This window comes from Dipodomys spectabilis, unplaced genomic scaffold, assembly GCF_019054845.1.
Source record: "Dipodomys spectabilis isolate Male_0828 unplaced genomic scaffold, ASM1905484v1 ptg000095l, whole genome shotgun sequence".
Taxonomy (NCBI): Eukaryota; Metazoa; Chordata; class Mammalia; order Rodentia; family Heteromyidae; genus Dipodomys; species Dipodomys spectabilis.
In genome coordinates, this window is record NW_024870772.1 from 4,035,528 (window position 1) to 4,059,203 (window position 23,676).

At 37.4% G+C, this 23,676-nt stretch overlaps 1 protein-coding gene across 1 annotated transcript; it reads left to right on the forward strand.

Annotated features, from left to right (window-relative positions):
• Nucleotides 1–135: 135 nt before the first annotated feature.
• Nucleotides 136–23,399, forward strand: Dis3 (DIS3 homolog, exosome endoribonuclease and 3'-5' exoribonuclease). The gene is made up of 21 exons (XM_042685703.1): nucleotides 136–467; nucleotides 1,045–1,202; nucleotides 2,527–2,720; nucleotides 3,793–3,866; nucleotides 5,434–5,601; nucleotides 6,500–6,664; nucleotides 7,280–7,393; nucleotides 7,615–7,752; nucleotides 8,843–8,989; nucleotides 9,328–9,444; nucleotides 9,825–9,926; nucleotides 11,889–11,953; nucleotides 12,039–12,123; nucleotides 14,214–14,341; nucleotides 16,922–17,008; nucleotides 18,170–18,326; nucleotides 20,417–20,631; nucleotides 20,739–20,907; nucleotides 20,990–21,148; nucleotides 21,845–21,967; nucleotides 22,690–23,399. The coding sequence occupies exons 1-21, from the start codon at nucleotides 240–242 to the stop codon at nucleotides 22,768–22,770; spliced, it is 2,874 nt and encodes a 957-aa protein (XP_042541637.1). The 5' UTR covers nucleotides 136–239; the 3' UTR covers nucleotides 22,771–23,399.
• The last annotated feature ends 277 nt before the right edge of the window (nucleotides 23,400–23,676 follow it).

Sequence of the window (23,676 nt, forward strand, 5' to 3'; positions counted from 1 at the left end):
AGCGCATCGGCTCAATCTCCTAGGCTGTCAGGGGGAAGGCTGGTGGGGAAGGGGCGGGAACGTGTCAACTATCCTCTCGCCGGGCGTCTTCTCGCGAGAATTCTGTACTGCCAGGCTGAAGCGGGAAGAGGGAAACCTTTGGGCGCTGTGAAGAGTCGTGCCTCTGCGCTCCAGGGTTGAGGCCCATTGGCTGTGGAGAGTTCGGCGGCGATCGGGATTCCACGGTGCTGCGGGGCGAGATGCTTAAGTCGAAGACGTTCTTAAAAAAGACCCGCGCGGGCGGCGTGATGAAGATCGTGCGCGAGCACTACCTGCGGGACGACATCGGCTGCGGGGCCCCGGGCTGCACGGCGTGCGGGCGGGCGCACGAGGGGCCGGCCCTGGAACCGCAGCCGCTCGACCCCGCCAGCAGCCTCTGGCCGGGACCGCACTACCTGCTGCCCGACACCAACGTGCTGCTGCACCAGGTGCGTCGAAGGGCTGGCAGCACGCGGGCGACGGCGGCCCTCGCGGGGCAGGGGGCGGGGCGGGGAAACTGAGGCCCAGGGAGGCGGGGCGCTGGCAGCATTTTAGGAGAGGAGACTTAAGGACCCCGTCTTCCTGCTTTCCAGGCCGAGGTTCTTTTCTGTAGGTTGTTTTTTTCCTTCTTTATAGTTTTTGGAGTCTTCCTTTTTAGGCACGTGAATTTTCTAACGCTTGATGTCTCTTCTGCCTATAGATTTTAAGTGTCTGGAAGCTGGGGAGCTGGGCTTCCGTGGCCTCCTGATTGAGACTCCCCCTCAGGCAGATTGTAAGTGCCTACGAACAAAAATTCTGTGGGCCAATGTATTTATTTATAGCGTTAATTCTACCACATTTTGTGATGGGTCTCTTGGAGTGCTTTTCTCCCCTAGATCTAAAGGGTTCATTGTCACTTTTCCTATACCAGAGTAACTCTCTAGTGTACTATAGAGTCAGTGTTTTTCAACTGTAACAGGATTGTGTTTGCAGAAGCTCTTCTATAAATGAATATAGGAAAAGTTAACTTTTTCTTTTTCTTTTAAGATCGATGTTCTAGAGGACCCTGCCATCAGGAATGTGATTGTGCTACAGACAGTCCTCCAGGAAGTGAGGAATCGTAGTGCTCCTATATATAAGCGTATCAGAGATGTGACTAATAACCAGGAGAAGCATTTCTACACGTTCACTAATGAGCATCATAGGTAAGGAAAATTCAGTATTGCAGAACCATCTCACCAGCTAAATTGAAGAAAGGATTACCTCAAGTAATTTGTGCCTGCATCAAAGATAAACAATAGTTTGGTAGGCTTTTTGTTTGTGTGGATCTTACAAAGTTACATGGGCATAGGTGAGGTCAAGGCAACAAGCAAGGTCTCCTGACCTCAGGCTGTAATGGTTGTAGTTCTAAAACTTTCATTTATAAGCTGGTTCTTAAAGTGACAGGATTTAATTCTGCTTCAATAAGGTATTTGTAGACTTTTTCCTTGCATACTTACTTGTTGAATTTCCTTGAAATATAGAAACAAACATCATTTATTTCTCAATACTGGCAAGTTTTTGTGGATAGCTCAAGTGCTGTGAGGAGGCCTTCACAACCATAGACTGATGGGAACATACTTAAGACACTAGGCAAACATCATTTAGGATGTTAATACTTTAGTCATGCTAAAAAAAAAAAAAAAACTCAACTTTATGACCATGGCTTTTCTCAGTAAGCTTAACACATTAACAGATATATTTAATAAGGAACAATATAATAATACTAAAAACTATTCATGTAGATGTGTCAAAACTGAAACTATTATCTTTATAAGCTAGATCCCGTTGTACTGGATTTAACAAAGAAATAGATAAATGTGCTTACGTACTAAGAGTTCAGAGTAGAAAAATGTAGTCATACCTATATCTGGTTTTTTAGTCATTGTGTAGTCTTTGGCATGTATTGACAGTAGAATCATTTATTCTTGAATCATCTAATCATGCTATTTGTAGCATGTAGGAATTGCTGGTAATCTACACTTTGAATGGAGTCTTATTACAAGGTCCCAAAATTGTATTAGTTTGTTCCAAAAATCTATTATTTAACGTGCCAACCTAAGGTCTAAATCTTTTTCTTGAACTCCTTTTGTGAAGTAAAACTATTTTACCCTTGTTATTGTCTTATTAATAATTTTTTCATTCCTGCTGGGATGTGGCTCAGTGGCAAAGCGCTTGCCTAGCAAGTGCAACGTCCTAGGTTTGATCCCCAGTACCAAAAAAGAAAAGACAAAAAAAAATACAGTTTAAAAAAAAAAAGGTGAATTTTAAAAGATTAAAAAAAATAATAAAAATAATTTTTTCATTCCTAAGCAAATTGTCCTAATGTAAGAAATTTGTTATTTTTCTGTTAGATATAAGTATATTCAAGTGAAAATGGGTACACAATGGATTTCAGTTTAGTTGTTGAACATTTATTTTCTGAGACTTTTTACATATTCTTGGTTCTGTTGATTTTTCTTATTTCCATTTGTTTCCCTTTACATCTAGAGAAACCTATGTAGAACAAGAACAGGGAGAAAATGCTAATGACAGAAATGATAGAGCCATTCGAGTAGCAGCAAAATGGTACAATGAACATTTTAAGAAGATGTCAGCAGAAAATCAACTACAAGTTATCTTTATAACAAATGACAAGAAAAACAAAGAGAAAGCTGTAGAAGAAGGAATACCAGCCTTCACCTGTAAGTTTTGTGGGTTTTGTTTGTGTGTGTGTGTGTGTGTGTGTGTGTGTGTGTGTGTGTGTGTGTGTGTCTGTCTGTCTGTCTGTCTGTCTGTCTGTCTGTCTGTCTGTCTGTCATGGGTCTTGATCTCTCTGGGCCTGGGCACTGTCCCTGAGCTCTTTACCTCAAGGCAAATGCTCTATCACTTGAGCCACAGCACCACTTCTGGTTTTCTGGAGAAAAGAGTCTCATGGACATCCTGACTAGGCTGGCTTTGAACCATGATCTTCAGTTTTCAGCCTTCTGAGTAGCTAGGATTATAGGCGTGAGCCACTGGTGCCCGGTTCACCTGTAAGTTTTAATGTAGAATGTATTGCTGCATTTTTGCAAGTACATATCAAAATTCTGGTCAGATGATTGGTTGACTACTTTATATTTTTATTATCCTATATAATTTCATGTAATTTTCTTAATTTCTTTTTTTTTTTTTTTTCCAGGGCTGAGGTCCGAACCCAGGTCCTTGCTTGCGCCGGGCGGGCGCCCTTCCACTGGGCTAAACCCCCAGTCCGATTTTCTTAATTTCTACATTGTAGTTTCAACTCCAAAGCTTTAAACCAAACCTTAAAGTTTGGTTGCTCAGTGGCTGCAATTTTTCCCTTACCACCTTCAGTTTACTTAGCAGTAAAATCACAGATGTGCTAAACCCACTTCTTTGCTTGAATACATCAACAAATTTGTTTTCATTTTAATTTTTTTAAACGCCCTATTTTCAGCAAGATTACTCATGTATTTCCTATCTCAAGAAAACGAGACATTTTAAGTTTTAAAAAAATGTCAGCTGTAGGCCTAATAATCCTAACTATTCAAAAGGCTGAGTTTTGAGGATCATAGTTTGGAGTCAGCAGCCTGGGCAATCAAATCCTTGAGACTTTCATGTCTGTTTAACCAGCAGAAAACTGGAAATGGAGGTGTAATCAAGTGAGAGAGCACCAGCCATGAGCAGAAAAAGCTGAATAGAGCATGAGGCCTTGGCTTTGAGCCCCACAAACAGCACACACACAGAAGAATAGTATTGGCTTATTTTATTTTTCAGGTGAAGAATACATAAAGAGCCTGACAGCTAACCCTGAACTTATAGATCGTCTTGCTTGCTTGTCTGAAGAAGGGGTATGTGTTGGTTCTATATTTGAAAAGTAAAAATATTAAAATAAGCATTTTGGGATATAAGACTTACAGCTGTAAAATTCAAAAATTGGAGTATTAGACTGTGAGGTAAAATGGAAATAGAAGTGGGTTATAAACAAGAATTTATAAACAAGGGTACTGAAATGCCATTTTTAAATGAAGTGACTTTAGAAAATACAGTGGCTCTATTTGATGAGGAAATAAATAGAATCCATGGTTGATTTGGGAATACGTAGTAGTAGTTTGTGAAATAAGTAGTAGGCAGTATAGTCAATATAAAGCCCAAAAGAGAAGGGAAAAAAGTCATAGAAAAGGCTGAACTAGCTAGGAGCTGGTAGTTCACACCTATATTCCTATTTAATCAGTAGGGTAAGTCTTGGAGGATCATGGTGTGAAGCCAGCTCAGGCAGAATTGTCCTCAAAACTCCATCTTTAGGGGTGGTGCTGTGGCTCAAGTGGTAGAGCACTAGCCTTGAGCTGAAGAGCTGAGGGACAGTGCCCAGGCCCAGAGTTCAAGCCCCACGACCAACCAAAAAAAAAAAAAAAAGATTACATCTCCAGTTAACCAGCAAAACTGGGCTAGAGGAATGGCTCAAATGGTAAAGCACCAAGTCATAAGTAAGAAAGCTGAGCAAGTCCCAAGCAAGTAAGCTGAATAAAAAAGATACTAAGTTCAAATCCTAGTATTGGAAGAAAAAAAAAGCCCTATTACATAAAGCTATTGCTTGTGCTTGCTAGGTTAGTGCTCTGCCACTTCACACATTCAGCTCTGCCTTTTGCTGGTTACTTTGAAGATGGAGTCTAGCAAACTTTATTGCCAGGTAGACTTTGAACCATGATCTTCTAGACCTCAGCCTTCTAAATAGCTAGGATTACAGGTATGAACCACTGTCTCATGGATTACAGTAGTACATATTTAATCTTTTTTTTTTTTTGGTCAGTCGTGGGGCTTGAACTCTGGGCCTGGGTACTGGCCCTGAGTTCTTCAGCTAAAGTATAGCACTCTACCACTTGAACCACAGCGCTACTTCCAGCTTTTTCTGTTTATATGGTGCTGAGGAATCGATGCCAGGGCCTCATGCATGGGAGGCAAGCACTCTACCACTGAACCACCAACTTCCTAGCCCCCATATTTAATCTTTAATCTTCTTTTTCCATTAGCTACTTTATACGACTAAAAGTCTTATAAATGATAAAAGATAAAAGCTGAACTTGATTTTTGGAATACAAATTTAGAATTGTCTTATGACTTTGTAGTAATTAGTTGCATGTGGCTAAGTTTTGGTTCAAATTTAGTTTTTCAGTTGTATGATTCAGAGAAACTTGTGCCTACTGGCTAGGCACACAATGATTATACCCTTTATCACAGAAAGTTGCTGTGGATAGGATTGGCCTAGAAGAAACATTTTGCTTTATTCTCTTAAAATCATAGGTAAATGTTCCATAATGTAGATTTTTTTAAAAATTGCCTGATACTAACTAATTACATTCAGTGTAATTATACATTGAATGAACAGTGACTTGTTGCATCTTTGGGCTTATTTTATAGAATGAAATAGAAAGTGGAAAAGTAATATTTTCAGAGCATCTTCCTTTAAGTAAGCTGCAGCAAGGCATAAAATCTGGTTCATACCTTCAAGGAACATTTAGAGCTAGCAGGGAAAATTATTTAGAAGCTACAGTATGGATTCATGGAGATACCGAAGAAAATAAAGAGGTAAGTGTACAAATTCTTTTTTGTTATTGTTCTTAAAACTTTTTTAGCTTAAATTTCATTTATGTTATTTTTTGTTGTTGTTTATGTGGTAGCAAGGAATTGAACCCAGCACCTCATGCATGTTAGGCAAGCACTCTTCCACTAAGCCACATTCTCAGCCAGAGTGTATAAATTCTTTAATGCTAAAATATTTCATTGTTCATTCTCTTTATTTAGTATGCTTAAATATTTTGTTTGAGAATATAAATTTAACTGTTTGAAGGAAGACATAAATACTAGTAGAATTGATCAGCTTTTTGGGAACTTGGTTATTGAAGAAAAGAACTTGCTGTTATATTACTTTTAAGAGAATAAATATTCACCAGGAACTATAAGATTAGAGGATTCTGTTTTGTATTTTATAGCTAGTTAGGACAAATACTGTTCGTGTCACATGTCGCAGCCCATATTTTATTACTTTTTTTTTTTTTTTGGTCGGTCATGGGGCTTGAACTCTGGGCTTGGGCGCTGTCCCTCAGCTCTTCAGCTCAAGGTGAGCTCTCTACCACTTGAGCTACAGTGCCACCAGTTTTCTGGTGGTTTATTGGAGATAGGAGTCTCCCGTCTTTCCTGCCCGGGCTGGCTTTGAACCATGATCGTCAGATCTCAGTCTCCTCAGTTGCTAGGATTACAGGCGTGAGCCACTAGCGCCCTGCTTTTCATATTTTCTTACTTGTATATTTTTTTACTTAAAACTTTAGAAATTGAAGGTGTGGACTACAGGAAAGCCACTCAGGAGATATGAAGAGAATTAGGGATTACATAGAGATATTTTTGGTTCACATAAACTTCTCTTACCTAATATTTCTGTGACTGCTACTAAAAGTACTTGAGCTCATGCCATTTGTTGTTTGAATAGATAATCTTACAAGGGCTGAAACACTTAAACCGAGCTGTTCATGAAGATATTGTGGCTGTGGAGCTTCTCCCTAAGAGTCAGTGGGTAGCACCATCTTCTGTGGTTTTACAAGATGAAGGACAGAATGAGGATGATGTAGAAAAAGAAGAGGAGAGAGAACGGATGGTATGCAACTAAGCAGGTTTTAACTTTTGTCTATGTATCTACATTGTTAATATTACATTACTTATGCAGGAGGGAATTTCATCCTTATGTTTCCACATGTTTACAATATACTCCAGTCAGTCTCATTCATTCCTCACTTTGGAGAAAGTTTACTAGTAAGCTTTATTGTTTTTAGATTTATTGAATGAAATTATAGTTCTGTGGGCTTAATAAACTCTTCATATTCTAATTCTTAGGCTTGTATGTTAATCAGTAAATCCTTACAATAAAGCCAAAAAGTGAATTCTGACATTTATGCAGTTATTATTTATCTATGGCACTGGAGATTGAATTCAGGACTTCATGATTGCTAGGCAGGCTATCTACTGCTTGAGTTGCCCCTCCAGTCATACTTTTTGTTTTGATCAACCATTTTTGCAGTGGTTTGTTTCATGGAACCATTTCAGTGGTTTGGATGAGCACGTTCTTTTCTAGAATTTTGAAACACTCTGAATTTTATGTCATAATTTACTATCCGAGTGTACTAGTGTCCATTTAATATACTTTAGTTTGAAGGGAGATTGACTTGTTATATTTGGAGTAAATTAACTAGAGATTTTAATTTTCATATCTCAGCTCAAGACTGTTGTCAGTGAAAAAATGTTAAAGCCTACGGGTAGAGTTGTAGGAATAATAAAAAGGAATTGGAGACCATACTGTGGCATGCTTTCCAAGTCTGACATTAAAGAGGTAAGTAAAAAGCATAGTACTGTTTAAAAAAAGATGTGATCAATATTGATTAGAACTTCAGCCTTTCTTTTGCCTCTGTTCTCAGATGTGTATATATGTGTATGAGAGAGATTATTTTTTCCTGGGCTGGGGTATAGTTCAGTAACATTAGAATTCCTGCTAGCATAGGATTGATACTCAGCACTAAAAAACAAAACACCTTATTTCTTAATTTTTTGTAGTCAAGAAGACATCTCTTTACACCTGCTGATAAGAGAATCCCACGAATTCGGATAGAAACCAGACAGGCTTCTACATTAGAAGGACGGAGAATTATTGTTGCTATTGATGGTTGGCCCAGAAATTCCAGATATCCAAATGTAAGCTTAAAAAACTGTTTTTATTCTAGAATATTTAATGGTTTGTGAATAATATTGTTGCTTTTAGGGAAAGTAGAATACTTCTTTATTGGAGTTGTAGGGAAATGGATATTTCACAGTTGTCTGTTAATGTATAGAATTTTAAAGTAAATTTTATGGAATTCCAATATATATTATGATTTTTACTCAAATTGCCAAACAACTTTTACTGATCACATCTTCAGAAAGGATGGAGTCCTATGTAGATTTTAATCAATAAATTTTGAAGCTTTAAAAAGTTATTATGTATTATATGGGGAGGAGGAGTTATTTAAATGTCATTATATACATGTATATTATATACATGTGTATTCCAAGAGTCTTTCCCCCCTTCACTTTTTTTTTTTTTTGGCTGATCTGAGCCTGTGTATTATATACATGTATATGTTATATACATGTATATTCCAAGAGTCTTTCCTCCCTCACTTTTTTGCTGATCTGGGCCTGGGGTGCTGTCCCTGAGCTGCTTTTTGCTCAAGGTGAACTCTACTTCTGGCTTTTCTTTTGGAGTAGTTTATTGGAGATAAGTGTCTCACAGGTTGCCTGCACAGGCTGGCTTTGATCTCAGCCTTGTGAATAGCTAGGATTACAGGCAAGAGCCACTAGCACCTGGCTCTTTTGAATCCTTTTTTTTTTTTTTGGTCGATATTAGGCTTGAATTTAGGGCCTAGGCACAGTCCCTGAGCTTTTGTACTCCAGGCTAGTGCTCTACCACTTTGAGCTTCAGCACGGCTTCTGGTTTTCTGGTGGTTAGTTGGAGATAAGAATTGCATGGATTTTCCTGCTTTGGCTGGCTTTGAACCATGATCTTCAGCTATCAGCCAAGCCACCGGGGTTAATCTTGACATTTCATAGGAGATAACCAGATGCTCTATAATAGAAGAACTTGGGCCCATTGTAAATCGCTTAAAAAGTCTTGGTATTTTTTAATTTAGAAAAGGGTCTAAGTAGTTATTAGAGATATTCAGAAATACTGAAAAGATGTATAGAATACTGGAGAATTTAATAGAATAATACAATGTCAACTGGCTATAATACTTTTTCGTTTTAGGGCCACTTTGTAAAAAATTTAGGTGATGTTGGAGAGAAGGAGACAGAAACAGAGGTTCTGTTGCTGGAGCATGATGTTCCTCATCAGCCCTTCTCCCAGGCTGTTCTCAGCTTCCTGCCCAAGATGCCCTGGAGCATTACTGATCAGGCAAGTTAAATGGATTGCCCATGACTTTATGCTGTTGTTGATTTCTGTGTGTGTTTGGAAATTATCAGGACCCATATTCCTCCTTCCCTTCCCACATTTATAGCTACTTAAAGCACTGTTAGGTATTAATTACCTAAATCATTTGTTCTTTAACTGAAAACTCAAGTCTTCTAGGCAGGACATAGTAGTCTATGTCAAGCTTTTCAAAGGCAGGGAAAAGGTTCCAAATCATGTAGTTGTCGACAAGTTATAGTTATTTTATAGAGATACTATTATTGATTTCACAAGAGCCATGTTGGAGTTGTACTAGTTAAATATTTCTTTAATGTAAATTCTAGGACATGAAAAACCGAGAAGACCTGAGGCATCTTTGTGTTTGCAGTGTGGACCCTCCAGGCTGTACTGATATAGATGATGCTTTACATTGTAGAGAGCTCACTAATGGCAATTTGGAGGTATTCAGGGGGTTCATACTATTCTGACCAAAATAAAATGCTGTGCTTTTTTTAAATCTTTTGCCTAGACCTGTCTCAGCCCTCTGTCTTCCCACATAGCTACACAGGCATGTACTTTCATGCCTTGCTTCCTTGCTGACAAAAGTTTTGCTAATTTCTTGTCCAAGTTGGCCTCAAACTTTGATCCTTATCTCTGCCTCCTAATATGCTGTAAATACAGGCCTGAGCCAGTTAGCCTTGAGTTCATTTTCTTTTGACCCAACATCGAATTGTGAATTAAACTTACAAAACTATAGCTGCAAAATGAATGATGTGACTGATGCACTTTTTAATTTACCTAAGTTCTCATTTAAACTCCATTTTGTTTTTATCATTTTAAGGTTGGTGTTCATATTGCCGATGTTAGTCATTTTATTAGGCCAGGAAATGCCTTGGATCAAGAATCCGCAAGAAGAGGCACAACTGTGTATCTTTGTGAGAAGGTATGTGTTGAATTTAAAATCTTGTGATAATCATGAGTTTGGGGTGGGAGGTGCTTTTCTTAATTGTATGTTCCTTTTTTTTTTGGTCTGTTGGGTTTGAACTCGGCCTGGGCACAGTCCCTGTGCTCTTTTCCTCAAGGTTAGTGCACTACTACTTTGAGCCATAGAACTACTTCTGGTTTTCTCACAGACTTTCTGCCTGGCTGGCTTTGAACCGTGATCCTCAGATCTAAGCCTTCTGAGTAGCCAGGATTATAGGCATGAGCTACTGACTCCTGGCTTTGATTTATTTTCTTGAGGTAGGGTCTTTCTGTGTAGCCCAATTTGGCTGTGAACTTCTAAAAGTGGTCAGTGAATCTTTAAACAGTCAGTTTGTTCTAGTATTAGTAGAAAATTTGAATCCGTTTTTTATTGAAGTAAGTACATGGAATTAGGTGGTCTAAGTTGCTGAAAATATTGCAATTTTCTAATTATTTACTGGTCCAATGTAAATGAAATCGACATAAATGATTATGTGGCATTAAGCATAGAATGAATTAAGCATAGAATGAATGAGAAAGTGATAGGATGGTTTAGCTTATTTTATCTATTTTAGATTCATGATCAAAGGTAGCTTTTTTCTCATAAATGTTAGTTTTCCATTCCTCTCTGTATATCTCATTATTTTTTTTTTCCCAGTCCTGGGACCTGAAATCAGGGCCTGGGCACTCACTGTCCATGAGCTCAAAGCTAGCACTCTACCACTTGAACCACAGTGATTGTTCTGGCTTTTTCTGTTTATGTGGTACTGAGGAATTGAACCTAGGACTTCATGCATGGTAGGCAAGCACTCTACCACTAAGTCTCATTCTCAGCCCTCTTTAAGTTTTTTTTTTTTTTTGGTCCGTCGTGGGGCTTGAACTCTGGGTTTGGGCGCTGTCCCTGCACTCTTCAGCTCAAAGTGAGCACTCTACTGCTTGAGCCACAGCACCACTTCCAGTTTTCTGGTGGCTAATTGGAGATAAGTCTCACAGACTTTCCTGCCTGAGATGACTTTGAACTGCGATCCTCAGATCTCAGCCTCCTGAGTAGCTAGGATTACAGGCGTGAGCCACCAGCACCCAGCTCTCAGTATTTTTAAAACACCATTTTTTTGTTGCTAAGCCTTGGGGAAAGGTGGGCACAGAGCTGTCAGTTATCAAGTAGCTTATAACTTCTGGTGATTTCAAGGTTTAGAAGACAGGCAGCAGGATGGGGGGGCTGTTGTTCAGAGGACTTAAAACTTTAATCCCCTGGAATGTAGTCCAGTTTTCTGACATTACTTTCATTCTGTAAAAAGTCCTTTTAGTTGTGGTTCATGACTAATCCTGACTACTCAGGAAACCGATATCTGAGAATTGTGGTTCAAAGCCAGCCCAGGCAAAAAGGTTCATGAGACTCTCATTGCCAGTTAGCCACCAAAAATCCAGAAATGGAGCAGTGGCTATTTGTAGAGTGCTAGCCTTGAGCATAAAAGCCCAGAGACAATGCCTAGTCCCTGGTTTAAGTCCTTGAGTACAGGACTGTCGCACACACAAAAAAGTCCTTTTGGCTGGGCGCTGGCGGCTCACACCTGTAATCCTAGCTACTCAGGAGGCTGAGATATCAGGATCGTGGTTCAAAGCCAGCCTGGGCAGGAAAATCCAAGAAACTCTCATCTCCAATTAACCACCAGAAAACCGGAAGTGGCTCTGTGGCTCAAGTGGTAGAGCACTAGCCTTGAGCTGAAGAGGTGAGGGCCAGTGCCCAAGCCCAGAGTTCAAGCCCCACAACTGACCAAAAATAAATAAATAAATAAAGTCCTTTTGTACAAACAGATGTTATATTTAACATTTTCTGGGTTCTCTTAATCACAAAGACTTTGTTTTTACTTAATGCCATTTGAGAGTAGGCTCTAAAAGATATGGGTATAGCTAATTGGAATTGCTGTTGTGTTTTTTACAGAGGATTGATATGGTTCCAGAGTTGCTCAGCTCTAACTTGTGTTCCTTAAGATGTAACGTAGACAGGTATTTATATATGCTTTTTTTTTTCACAAGAAGGCTGTTTTTATCTATTAGTTGGTTCCCATAAGTAAATGTACTCTTTCCACAGGTTGGCATTTTCCTGTATTTGGGAAATGAATCACAATGCTGAAATCTTAAAAACAAGATTTACCAAAAGTGTTATTAACTCAAAGGTTAGAGTCCTGATTTGTCTTCAATATTTAAAGTTCTTGCTACTTTTAATAGTTTTATGATTGATTTTGAAAAAAATTAAGCCTAATTGTATAATCCTTTATACTGTTACATTTTTCTTCCGTGTTACAGCAAGATCTAGTTCTTTTGTTTTAAGAATTTAAATATTTGTGGGGCTGGGAAGTTGGCTCAGTGGTAGAGCGCTTGCCTTGTATGCCTGAGGCCCTGGGTTCGATTCCTCAGCACCACATAAGCAAAAAAAAAAAAAAAGCTGGAAGTGGTGCTGTGGCTCAAGTGGTAGAGCGCTAGCCTTGAGCTGAAGAGCTGAGGGACAGCGCCCAGGCCCAGAGTTCAGGACCCACAACCAGACCCCCCCCCAAAAAAAAAAAAAGAATTTAAATATTTGTTTAATATGACTCAAAAATATGTGGAAGTATTGTATTAGAAATTCACAGAGCCTATATACTTAGAACAATGATATTCTTAGGTTGTAATTCAAGAACCGCAGTATTTGATGTTGTTTTTCATGAAAAATGTTTACTGTTTTAGAAATTACTGTCTCCACATTTTCTCATAGAAATGATTTGTCAGAGTCAGATTCCTAGGGCTATCCTGAAAGTGTGCTCAGACTCAGTGGGACCAGAGTATCTCTTCCCTCTTTTGCCTTTTATTACATTTCTGCCATATTCCTTCAAAGGCTCCCTCATTTTGACCTAATAGCCCCAAGTTTTTCCAAACCCCTTTTTTTTTCAATCTGTTTTCCAAACCACAACCTGCTTTTTTATTTAGATTCAGTGTCTCTTTTGGGTATGATTAGAAATTAGAAAGAAAGCAGTGTTAAACTGATAGTGTTATGTGCATTATTTAAGCATTCATAAACTTGTAGTTTTAATTTTAGTGAGCTAATTCTCCTAGCCTTGATCAGTGTAAGGAAATGGTAGAGAAAAACATAGTAGACATATAAAACATTTCTTTTAGAAAGAAGACTTTTAGTCCTTAGTAGATTCATTGCTTCTCAGAAATCCAGTACCTAAATTGCTTATTTCTGATGTCTAATTAATGAAGCCATGGTTTTTCAAGAAGCTGAAAAATGCTGTTTCTATCTGGAAAGAAATAGGAACAGAAGCAGTTGTTTGTCCATTTGGATTATCTGAATTGCAGATTATGTTACATTTTTTCTTTTGTGTTTTGTTCCCTTTTTAGGAACATAAGTTTAGGGATTTATGGTTTAGGGATTTTGTACTAAGTAGAAGCATCTAGATTTCTTTTCATCTTGCCAGTGAACTTTCCTCTGAAAAGAATTTAGAGAAAAAAACCCGCTTTTTTGTTTCATTCTAGCATTACCTAAATACTAATTGAAATGGGGAAGTCATTAAAGTTGAGACCGTTTATTAAGGCTAGTGCCATTTTACTTTATTTATTTTGTGAATTCTCAGGTCAGAGCTAATGAACCAGGAATCATTGCTGTGAGGTATAGAGCTATGAATTTCCCTTCCCATTGAGTTTAGGCTTCTCAACATTATAGATGTTTATGTGGTGGAAATAGGAGATTTAACATAGTTAAATAGTAAGTAATATGACATAGAACAGTATGATTTAAGCCGGGCGCCGGTGGCTCACGCCTGTAATCCTAGCTACTCAGGAGGCTGAGATCTGGGAATCACGATTCAAAGCCAGCCCGGGCAGGAAAGACCGTGAGACTCCTATCTCCAATAAACCACTAGAAAACCGGAAGTGGCGCTGTAGCTCAAGTGGTAGAGCGCTCGCCTTGAGCTGAAGAGCTAAGGGACAGCGCCCAGGCCCAGAATTCAAGCCCCATGACCGACAAAAAAAAAAAAGAACAGTATGATTTAGATAGTAAACTAGTTTGATCACTTATAGAATAATATTAATAGATTTTTAGGTGGTTCTTTAGTACCCCCATGCACAACTAGTAACTTTGTTACTTTCAGTGGTAATATTCAGTAAATGGTATAGACAAATCATCATATTGTAGTTCTGAAATATCTATATACCACTTGTTATTAAATATATTAATATAAATTTTTTAATTGAAAAGAAAAAATGATAGTAACATATAGATCTTTGTCAGGCATCTCTTACTTATGCAGAGGCTCAGATGAGAATTGACTCAGCCACCATGAATGATGATATTACCACTAGTCTCCGTGGACTAAATAAACTAGCTAAAATTCTGAAGAAAGGAAGAATCGCAAAAGGGTATGTTTCTAAAATATCCATAGAGATATATCTTAGTTCCTTAATTATGGTATTAAGATGACTTGGGTTTTTAAGAGTTTTGTTATGATAATTTAGTAATGAGTTACTTAATAAGCTGAGTAGACACTTAAGTAGAAATATCCTATTTTCTGTCTTTTAAGCTTTAGTAACTTGATTCTGATTAATAACTTGATGGTTGATTGTTGTCTTTGAGTTAAAGATCTTAAAGAAATTACATATTCCTTGACTTCTATAGAAAGTTGGGTTCTGGTGGCTCACACCTTAGGAGCTGAGATCTGAGGATCGAGGTTTAAAGTTAGTACAGGCAGAAAATTCTGTGAAACCCTTTATTTCCAATTAACCAAAAAGAAGCTAGAAGTGCAGGTATGGCTCCAGTGGTAGGAAGAGTACCAGACTTGAGTGAAAAAGCCAAGCAAGAGCTGGAGATTCTGAGTTCAAGCCCCCAGGACTGGCAAAAAGAAAAGTAATAACTAATAAAAGCAAAATAAATATGACACAAATTGAAGCCATAATTATTTGGCAGTTTTAAAAGTCAGATATCTACATTTGCATTTATAATATAGCTTCTCATAAACAGGAATGAGTTTTTAGTTGTAAACTTTTTCTTTTTTTTTAATAAGTTTTTTGTGAAATACTGTACAGAGGGGTTACAGTTACATGAGCAAGGTAATGACTACATTTCCTATCAAGCATTGGTTTTTCTTTTGAAGTTAGCAGTCAGTCCGTTACCATTAAAGATAGTATGAAATCTTCTCAGCCTTTCTTAGAGAGAATTGAGATAATAGTAATTAAAGAGATTATGTATTTTTTCTTCACTTGTTAATCCTCTTGGATTGAAATAACACCTCACATGTTCTATGAGCCAGAAAAGGATCAAAATGTGGTTAAGGAGGACTTGGAGGCATGGCTCAGTGGAGCTGCAAGCACAAAGCTCTGAGTTTAAACCTCATTACCATCGAAATAAGTAAAAAACAAAACCCAACAAAACGTGATTAGTATGCCTTGCTTTTATATATTAGTAAACATATACTAGATCTGATGTAGAACTTGCTAAGTACTTCATGGCTTAAGAGGTGCTTAGGCTGGGTGCTGGTGGCTCATGCTTATAATCCTTGATACTCAGAAGGCTGAGATCTGGATTGAGGTTCTAAACCAGGTGAGGCAGACAAATTAGCCAGCAAAAAAAGCCAGAACTAGTGGTATAGCTCAAGTTGTAGAGTACCAGCCTTGAGTGACAAAGCAGAGCTAAGGGCATGTGCTCTTGAGTTCAAGTCCAGTTCCAACACATTTGCACACACAAAAGAGCCACTTGCCAGATTTGTAGGATCCCTCCTGGAAAATTTGTAATACAGGTGAGTAATTGAGGAAGGGATAGACTAGATTTTTACTACCTTTACCCATCTCAGTATTTTTTTTTCCTTCTCTATTTTATGGAACTTCTTCATAATGATCCAAGATTACTCAGCCTCAGTAGTTTGATTTAGAGCTCACTTAATAAATGTTATTTGGTTATGAAGAAATATTAGACTTGTGTATGTAGACTTGTGAGAATTTACCTTTGTGTGTGTGTGTGTGTGTGTGTGTGTGTGTGTGTGTGTGTCTTGGGGTGCTGTCCCTGAGCTTCTTTTGCTCAAGGCTAGTGTTGTACCACTGAAGGCACAGTGCTACTTCTGGCATTTTCGTGAGTAATTTATTGGAGATAAGTGTCTCACAGACGTTCCTGCTGGGGCTGGCTTCAAAATGCAATCCTCAGACCTCAGCCTCTGAGTAGCTAGGATTATAGGCATGAGTCACCAGTGCCTGTTGAAAATATACATTTCAAAGAAAGAACTTGTCAGTTAAGTGAGCCATGCATGTAAAGCCCTTTGCCTAGTCCATTATCTGCACATAGCTCTCAAAATTAATAGCATCAATCCTTGTAACATATCCATGATAGTTACCTCTTTTTTTTTTTTTTTTGCCAATCCTGGGGCTTGAACTAAGGGCCTGGAGCAATGTCCCTGAACCTCTCTGTGCTCAAGGCTAGCACTCTACCACTTGAGCCACAGCATCACTTCTGGCTTTTTCTGTTTATGTGGTACTGTGGAATTGAACCCAGGGCTTCAGGCATGCTAGGCAAGCACTCTACCACTAAGCCACATTCCCAGCCCATTTACCTCCTTTTTGTGAGTTGAATATACTATAGACCTTCCAACTCCTGACATTACTAATCTATTAATAGTAGTGCCCTTTTACCCTCTCCATTGTCTCCCACCTCAATAAATTGTTTTCCATACTAAATAAAATACTGCCATTTGTAAGAGTGATTGCAAATTTTTGTAACCCAGTAATTTATTGTTTGGGTACAAGAAGATACTCAAATACTTAGGAACACAGTGAGCCAGATTTTCTGCTGTATTCTGCAAACTCATATCTGTAAAATAGTTATTTATAAAACCAATATAAAACTTGGTAGCCTTCAGAAGAACAAGTCTTGATCACTTGATATGGTAGGAAGCACTTCCAGAGGTTTCTCTCTAATTGGCTCATATGACTTATTTACCTTTCTTTTTTATTCAGGGCTTTGACTCTCTCTTCTCCTGAAGTTCGATTCCACATGGACAGTGAAACTCATGACCCAATAGATCTACAGACAAAGGAACTGAGGTATGTAATTTGTTTTTGAGGGACAGGAGATAAAGATTTTGTTTAAATATAATGTCTATTTGCTAATAACCAAAACAATATTCAAAATATGTCTATAAGAATTATGATTATGCCGGGTGTCGGTGGCTCACGCCTTTAATCCTAGCTACTCAGGAGGCTGAGATCCTAGGATCACGGTTCAAAGCCCGCCCAGGCAAGAAAGTTCATGAAACTCTTATCTCCAATAAACCACTAGAAAACCGGAAGTGGTGCTGTGGCTCAAGCGGTAGAGCGCTCGCCTTGAGCTGAAGAGCGGAGGGATAGAGTCCAAGCCCAGAGTTCAAGACCCATGACCGACCGAAAAAAAAAAAAAAGAATTATGATTACTATGAAATTTTCTTGGCTTACTAAGTATTTAGAAAAGCAGATAATGATCTTTTTAGTTTGTCCTGTATAACACTAGGAAAGTATTAATAGAAAGATTTTGAGTTTGACTCAATTTACTTTGATGTATGGTATATTAGAACTTTACAAGTAATGGTTTATAGTAAACACAAAATTTTGCTGCAATTACATAATTATTTTGTATAAAATACACTGATGTAGGGTCAGGGTAGTGGTGAAGACCATGGGGTTTGAAGCTAAACCCCAGGATTGGAATAACCCTTTCTACTACTGTTATACAATTTGCAGCAAATGATATGCCTGCCCTCTATGACTTAGAGTGGTACCTGTCCCATAGAATATTGTAAAAATGATTCCGATATTAGCTATTGATGATGTTCAACTTGGATTTAGGAAGCAAAGTAATTTTTGGTTCTTTTTTTGCCAATTTTTTTTAGTACTGTTATCCTTAAAAATCATATTTTTATTGGCTCTATAGGAAATGAAATGCTTGAGTTTTATATATGAATAAAAGTACTGAAACTTGTATTTTTCTTTTGTAATTGTAAGGTCTGTGCTAGTTAATATGTAAAGTTTATTCAATGCATATATACATAATAAGATGATTAATATAGTGGCTTAAAAATGAGAAACGTAAGTTATTAAAATATGTTTACACATCTGAATGTTTACAAGGGAAATGCTTCCTTTATCTTGTGGATAGGAAAGATAAAAGTTGTGAATAAATATGTTACATTGAAGTGTCAGATTCTTGTCTGATGGGTTTTTCATTGCTAGAGAAACAAATTCCATGGTGGAAGAATTTATGTTACTTGCTAACATTTCTGTTGCCAAAAAAATCCATGAAGAATTTTCTGAACATGCTCTCCTTCGCAAACATCCTGCTCCACCTCCATCAAATTATGAAATTCTTGTTAAAGCAGCTAAGTCTAAGGTAAGGTTCTGTTGTTTGAAAATTGTGTATATTTGTGTTAGGACCTACCCACTGCAGTGTAGAATTTGTTTCACATCTGTCAAAAAAATGTTTTGTTACTTATTATGAAAATACAACCAGTAATGGTGGTTCACACCTGTAATCCTAGCTACTCAGGCTGAGATCTGAGGACCATGGTTCCAATTTTTGAGACTCTTATCTCAAATAATTACCAACAAGCTAGAGGAAGAGCTCTGGCTTTACTGGTAGAGCATTGGCCTTGATCAAGAAAGCTCAGGGACAGTACCCAGGCCCTGAGTTTAAGCCCTAGGACTGGCACTTAGAAAAACCAAAAAACCTGCCTGTAGTTGTTTCTTTTAATTTTGTATTACCTTTCAGTAGTTGTACAAAGTGGCTTCAATTCAACATGTCAGTTTATAAATACAGTACATTCAAAAGTCATCTATTTTAGTCACAGTCATGTTTTCTTATAGTCTTACTGGCATCTGCTTAATAAAATCCTTTTAGGTCTTTGAGAAGCACCTGTGATAAAGGCAGATGTTCTTGTCTAAACTTATTATCTAAGCTTGTCTTGTGTGAGCTATACTACAAATTAGTATCCTGAACATAAAACTCTTCTATATCGATCCTTTATTTAGCTTCTGTGAACTTCTCAACTTTAGAGATTTACAAAAAATTTTTCTCTTTTATATCAACTTAGGATCAGTCCTTTTTATGTCACGACCCTAAAATAAGAAGTGATTTATGGGGGCTGGGAAGGTGGCTCAGTGGTAGAGTGCTTGCTTTGCATGCCTGAGGCCCTGGGTTTGATTCCTCAGCACCATATAAGCAAAAAGAAAAAAGCTGGAAGTGGCGCTGTGGCTCAAGTGGTAGAGCGCTAGCCTTGAGCTGAAGAGCTGAGGGACAGCCCCAGGCCCAGAGTTCAGGCCCCACGACCGGACCCAAAAAAAAAAGTGATTTATGATATACATGAAAAGAGGAAAAATCTTTTTTAGTGCTGTATACCTTTACCTCAGACTAATAGATTTTTAGGTGTACTTTTAATATTTATATATATTTATATACTTTTAATATATGTATTTGTCAGTTGTGGGGCTTGAACTCTGAGCCTGGGTGCTGTCCCTCAGCTCTTCAGTTCAAGGTGAGTTCTCTACCACTTGAGCCACAGCATCACTTCCAGTTTTCTGAATGGTTTACTGGAGATAAGAGTCTTTCAGACTTTCTTGCCTGGACTGGCTTTGAACCGTGATCCTCAGATCTCAGCCTCCTGAGTAGCTAGATTAATTACAGTGTGAGCCACCAGTGCCCAGCATTTTTCTATATATTTTTTAATGTGTACATTTTACATTAATTTTTACATTGGTTTTCCTTGGATCATACTGTAGTCCCATCTTCCATGTCTAGAAAACAACTAGGGAAGGCGCAACATTGGATGAGGATATTTTTCTAATAGTGTGGTATTAGTTTTAGATCTTCATAGTCCATCAGCACTGAATCAGCTTCTCTGCTCCAAGTATTATCATTCAAGTTACTGGATTTTCTTGCATTGTCTTAATTTTTCTAATACTTGAGCAGAGTAAGGGAAGTGTTAAATATTTTTGATATATGTCTCTAAGATAGCAAGAAGAAGCTAAATTAGAGGCATCAGAACATTGTTCTTACTGAACTTCAGTGTCTAGTTTCTGGCCTTCAACTTTGAATGAAAATCTCTGCAGAAAAAATGCAGGCATGCCTGAAAAATGCAGGCATCTACTTATTTTCTTTTCCCTGAAAGTAATTAGCAAGCATAGACTTAGTACTACTGCTACCACTACCCTCCTTGGAGCCTCTTCACAGTCTTGATACTTGGTACATTTAAATGTATTCAGGAAGTGTTAAAGTTTGATGTTATATAAAACAATCATTACTTGTTTTTAAAGTTGTTTTTAGTCTTCTTAGCAAAGAATGAAAGGTATTAGTCCAGATTATGTGTTTAAAGGGGGGAAAATAACCTCACTATGTTTGTCTAGTCTGTTTAGTTGTGTTTAGAAGACATGATAAAACTGATTTAGAAATGTGTGATGTGCTTTTCCCCTCTGGTTTTTTCACAGAATTTGGAAATTAAAACGGATACAGCCAAGGCTTTGGCTGACTCTTTGGACAAGGCTGAATCTCCTGTTTTCCCCTATCTAAACACGCTGTTGAGAATTTTAGCCACTCGCTGTATGATGCAAGCTGTGTACTTCTGTTCTGGAATGGACAATGACTTTCATCACTATGGCTTAGCATCACCAATATACACACATTTCACTTCGCCCATTAGAAGGTATTTTTCCTATGAAATTAAGTGAGATAAAAGAGTTTATTATAAATTTTAAAAAGATGCTTTAATACTGATGTGCCATGGTTCTAATTTCTCCTTTCTCTACCTAGATATGCAGATATAATTGTTCATCGGCTGTTGGCTGTAGCTATTGGAGCAGACTGTACTTACCCTGAGTTGACAGACAAACACAAGCTTGCAGATATATGTAAAAATCTCAATTTCCGGCACAAAATGGCTCAGTATGCTCAACGTGCATCTGTAGCCTTTCACACCCAGGTAGCCTTCTATGTGATCTCAGGAGACTTTTTGTTTTCTTTTTAAATTTCAAATGGTTATATGATTGTATGTTATTTTGCAGTTATTTTTCAAAAGCAAAGGAATAGTAAGTGAAGAAGCCTATGTTCTATTTGTAAGAAAGAATGCTATTGTGGTGTTAATTCCGAAGTATGGCTTAGAAGGTACAGTTTTTTTTGAAGAAAAAGACAAACCAAAGCCACAGCTTGTTTATGACGATGAGGTACAGTATTTCTGTTTTGTTTCTTAGGGAGGGAAGCACTAATTCTTTGCCAGGTCACAAATGGTGTCTGTAAAATGTTAATAATTTCTGTACCCTATGGAATTTATTGTAAATCTCTAAATATATTTCAGAAAGTCCACATTTAATCATGCCAACTAAACTGTGGTTTTACTCACAAGATTTTTCACTTAATTCTATCTTCCTACATATAAATGGTATACTTGATTAGTTTCTCTTACAGCATGTAAGATTTTATCGTACATAAACAGATCTGGGCCAAATAATTTTGGCTGCTCATAGCTCAGGGGTCTTTTTTGTTTTTAGTTTACTTGAACCTCTTACCTAATATACTTCATATCTCAAAACTTAGTAGAATTATGTCTGTGAAAGAAGAAAACTGTTTCTTCTATGCCCAAGTATTTGTCCTCTATTCAGTCAATATCCTGATGGGAATATATGTATTTTGGGTCTGCCATAATGAAAGGATGATGTATGCACATAAAGAGCTCATATTTATGTGAGACTAACAGTAAAAATTTTTATTTTGTGGAATACCTAGATGTACGTTAATTTTGCACTTATTAAATTTTGATATAGTAATCCTTGAATTTAAACTTAAGTTATGATATACTACAAAGAATTATAAACCGTTTCAAATGGAAGACGCAATTAAGTATGATACATTTTTTTTTCTAGACACCTTCACTTAAAATAGAAGGCACCATGTTTCATGTGTTTGATAAAGTTAAAGTGAAAATCATGTTAGATTCATCCAATCTTCAGCATCAGAAAATCCGAATGGCCCTAGTAGAACCACAGGTGAGATCAAGCTTATTCATTTCTCTAGTGTTATAGAATAGTGCACATTTTGTGAAAGAGATTCAGTTATGCTATATCTACTTAATGTTAGAATCCTATGAATAGTGCATAGCCCAAATATTTTCATAGTAAGTCATTTCTCACTGGTTTCCTGAGGTGACTAGACATATGAGATTCTTCTTAGGTCCTTGGTCTTAAAAATCAAAACATTAGTTTAGCCTTCCTCAACCTTTACACTGAGTTTTGCAATCTATATTTTTAAATTCCAAGTGCAGTGGGTGCCCCATGATTCATGCCTATTCCTAGTTACTCAGTAAGCTGAGATCTGAGGATCGTGGTTCAAAGCTATCCTGGGTAGAAATGAGACTTTTATCTCCATTTAACCACCACAGAGCCAGAAGTGGAGCTGTGGCTCAGGAATAGGATATTAGCATAAGCAAAATTACTCAGGGACAGTGCCCAGGCCCTGAGTTCAAACCTCAGAACTGGCACAGAAACAAAACACTGTCCAACGGACAAGCTTCTCACCGAGACTAGGCCTAACATTCACGCTTCCTGATCACCATTATTTTGTGTGGAAAGTAAGTGTACTTTGTGTGTAACTACCTTTACCCTCTTCTACTTCTGTATCTGTTTACATTGAAAGCATTATGGAAGAAGATATGAGGTGAGATTTCTTATTTTGTTTAATCACCTTATTTTTCTTATTTGCATTACTTTAGATACCAGGAATAAGTGTTCCTGCAGATACTTCAAATGACCTTAATGAACCAGGAAAAAAGAAGAGGAAGCTTGAAAAGTAGCTACATTCAATGAAAAAAAAATTCTATTATAAAAGAGAATACTTCTAAGCTTGTGTGTGATGGCTTGTGTTACTTTTAGGTACATTTTAATAATTTTAGAAATTTGCATATTTATTGAATTGTTGACTCTCTTTTATCATACTACTTTGTCTCTAGATTGAACAGAACTATTTATGCAGAAAAATTCAATTGAATATCCATCACTTAAATGGTGACAGGATAGCACCTTCAGGGATATATAAAGATCATTTAAATGGAAGACTCACCTGCTCATTGAAGAGCAGTCTAATTTTTCATAAGAACTTTATTAGTAGGAAAACAAAACCCCTTAGAACATCTTTAGAAGCAAAGAAGTCTTTTCTAAGTCTTTAGCTGTGTTATATCTCCCATGCCATTGTCATTTACTTAAATGTCCCCCTACTGGACTAAAAAGTTTCTCACATTTCATTAGTGACCCATAAACAAATGTGAACTTGATAAAAATTAAAAAAAAAAAAAAGGATATTTTGGCCTGATTGGGAAAAATAGTTGATAACAGGTAAAAATATAAGTCTTTGACCTTGACCTTATAGTGGCTTCCCCAAATAAGGCTTTAGAGCCGAGAAAGAATTAAAAATTGTACTTCAAATTTCTCCATCCTATTATTTACGACTTAAATAGCAGTTCTGTCAGATTATATAGAAAAAGGCATATTAAGAATTGTCTTTTTTGGTGTGCCAGATTGACTACTTTCATTGCTAACTATAAATTAATGATCACATTGATTTTTTTTTTCAAAAAAGGTGACATTAAAATATTTGCCTTTGTTTATTCTGTTATATTTCAGTTGAGTATTTTAGCCTTTGAAGAGTATGCAGATAGTGTGATTCCAATATTTGGAGTCACGCAAGCATTCAATAGGTGAAA

Excerpts from the sequence above, each read along its gene's own strand:
- Dis3 (XM_042685703.1), top strand. The coding sequence starts at position 240 with ATGCTTAAGTCGAAGACGTTCTTAAAAAAGACCCGCGCGGGCGGCGTG. Across the intron at positions 9,927-11,888 it reads CTGTGTATCTTTGTGAGAAG|AGGATTGATATGGTTCCAGA; the intron begins GTATGTGTTGAA and ends TGTTTTTTACAG. Across the intron at positions 17,009-18,169 it reads CTACAGACAAAGGAACTGAG|AGAAACAAATTCCATGGTGG; the intron begins GTATGTAATTTG and ends TTTCATTGCTAG.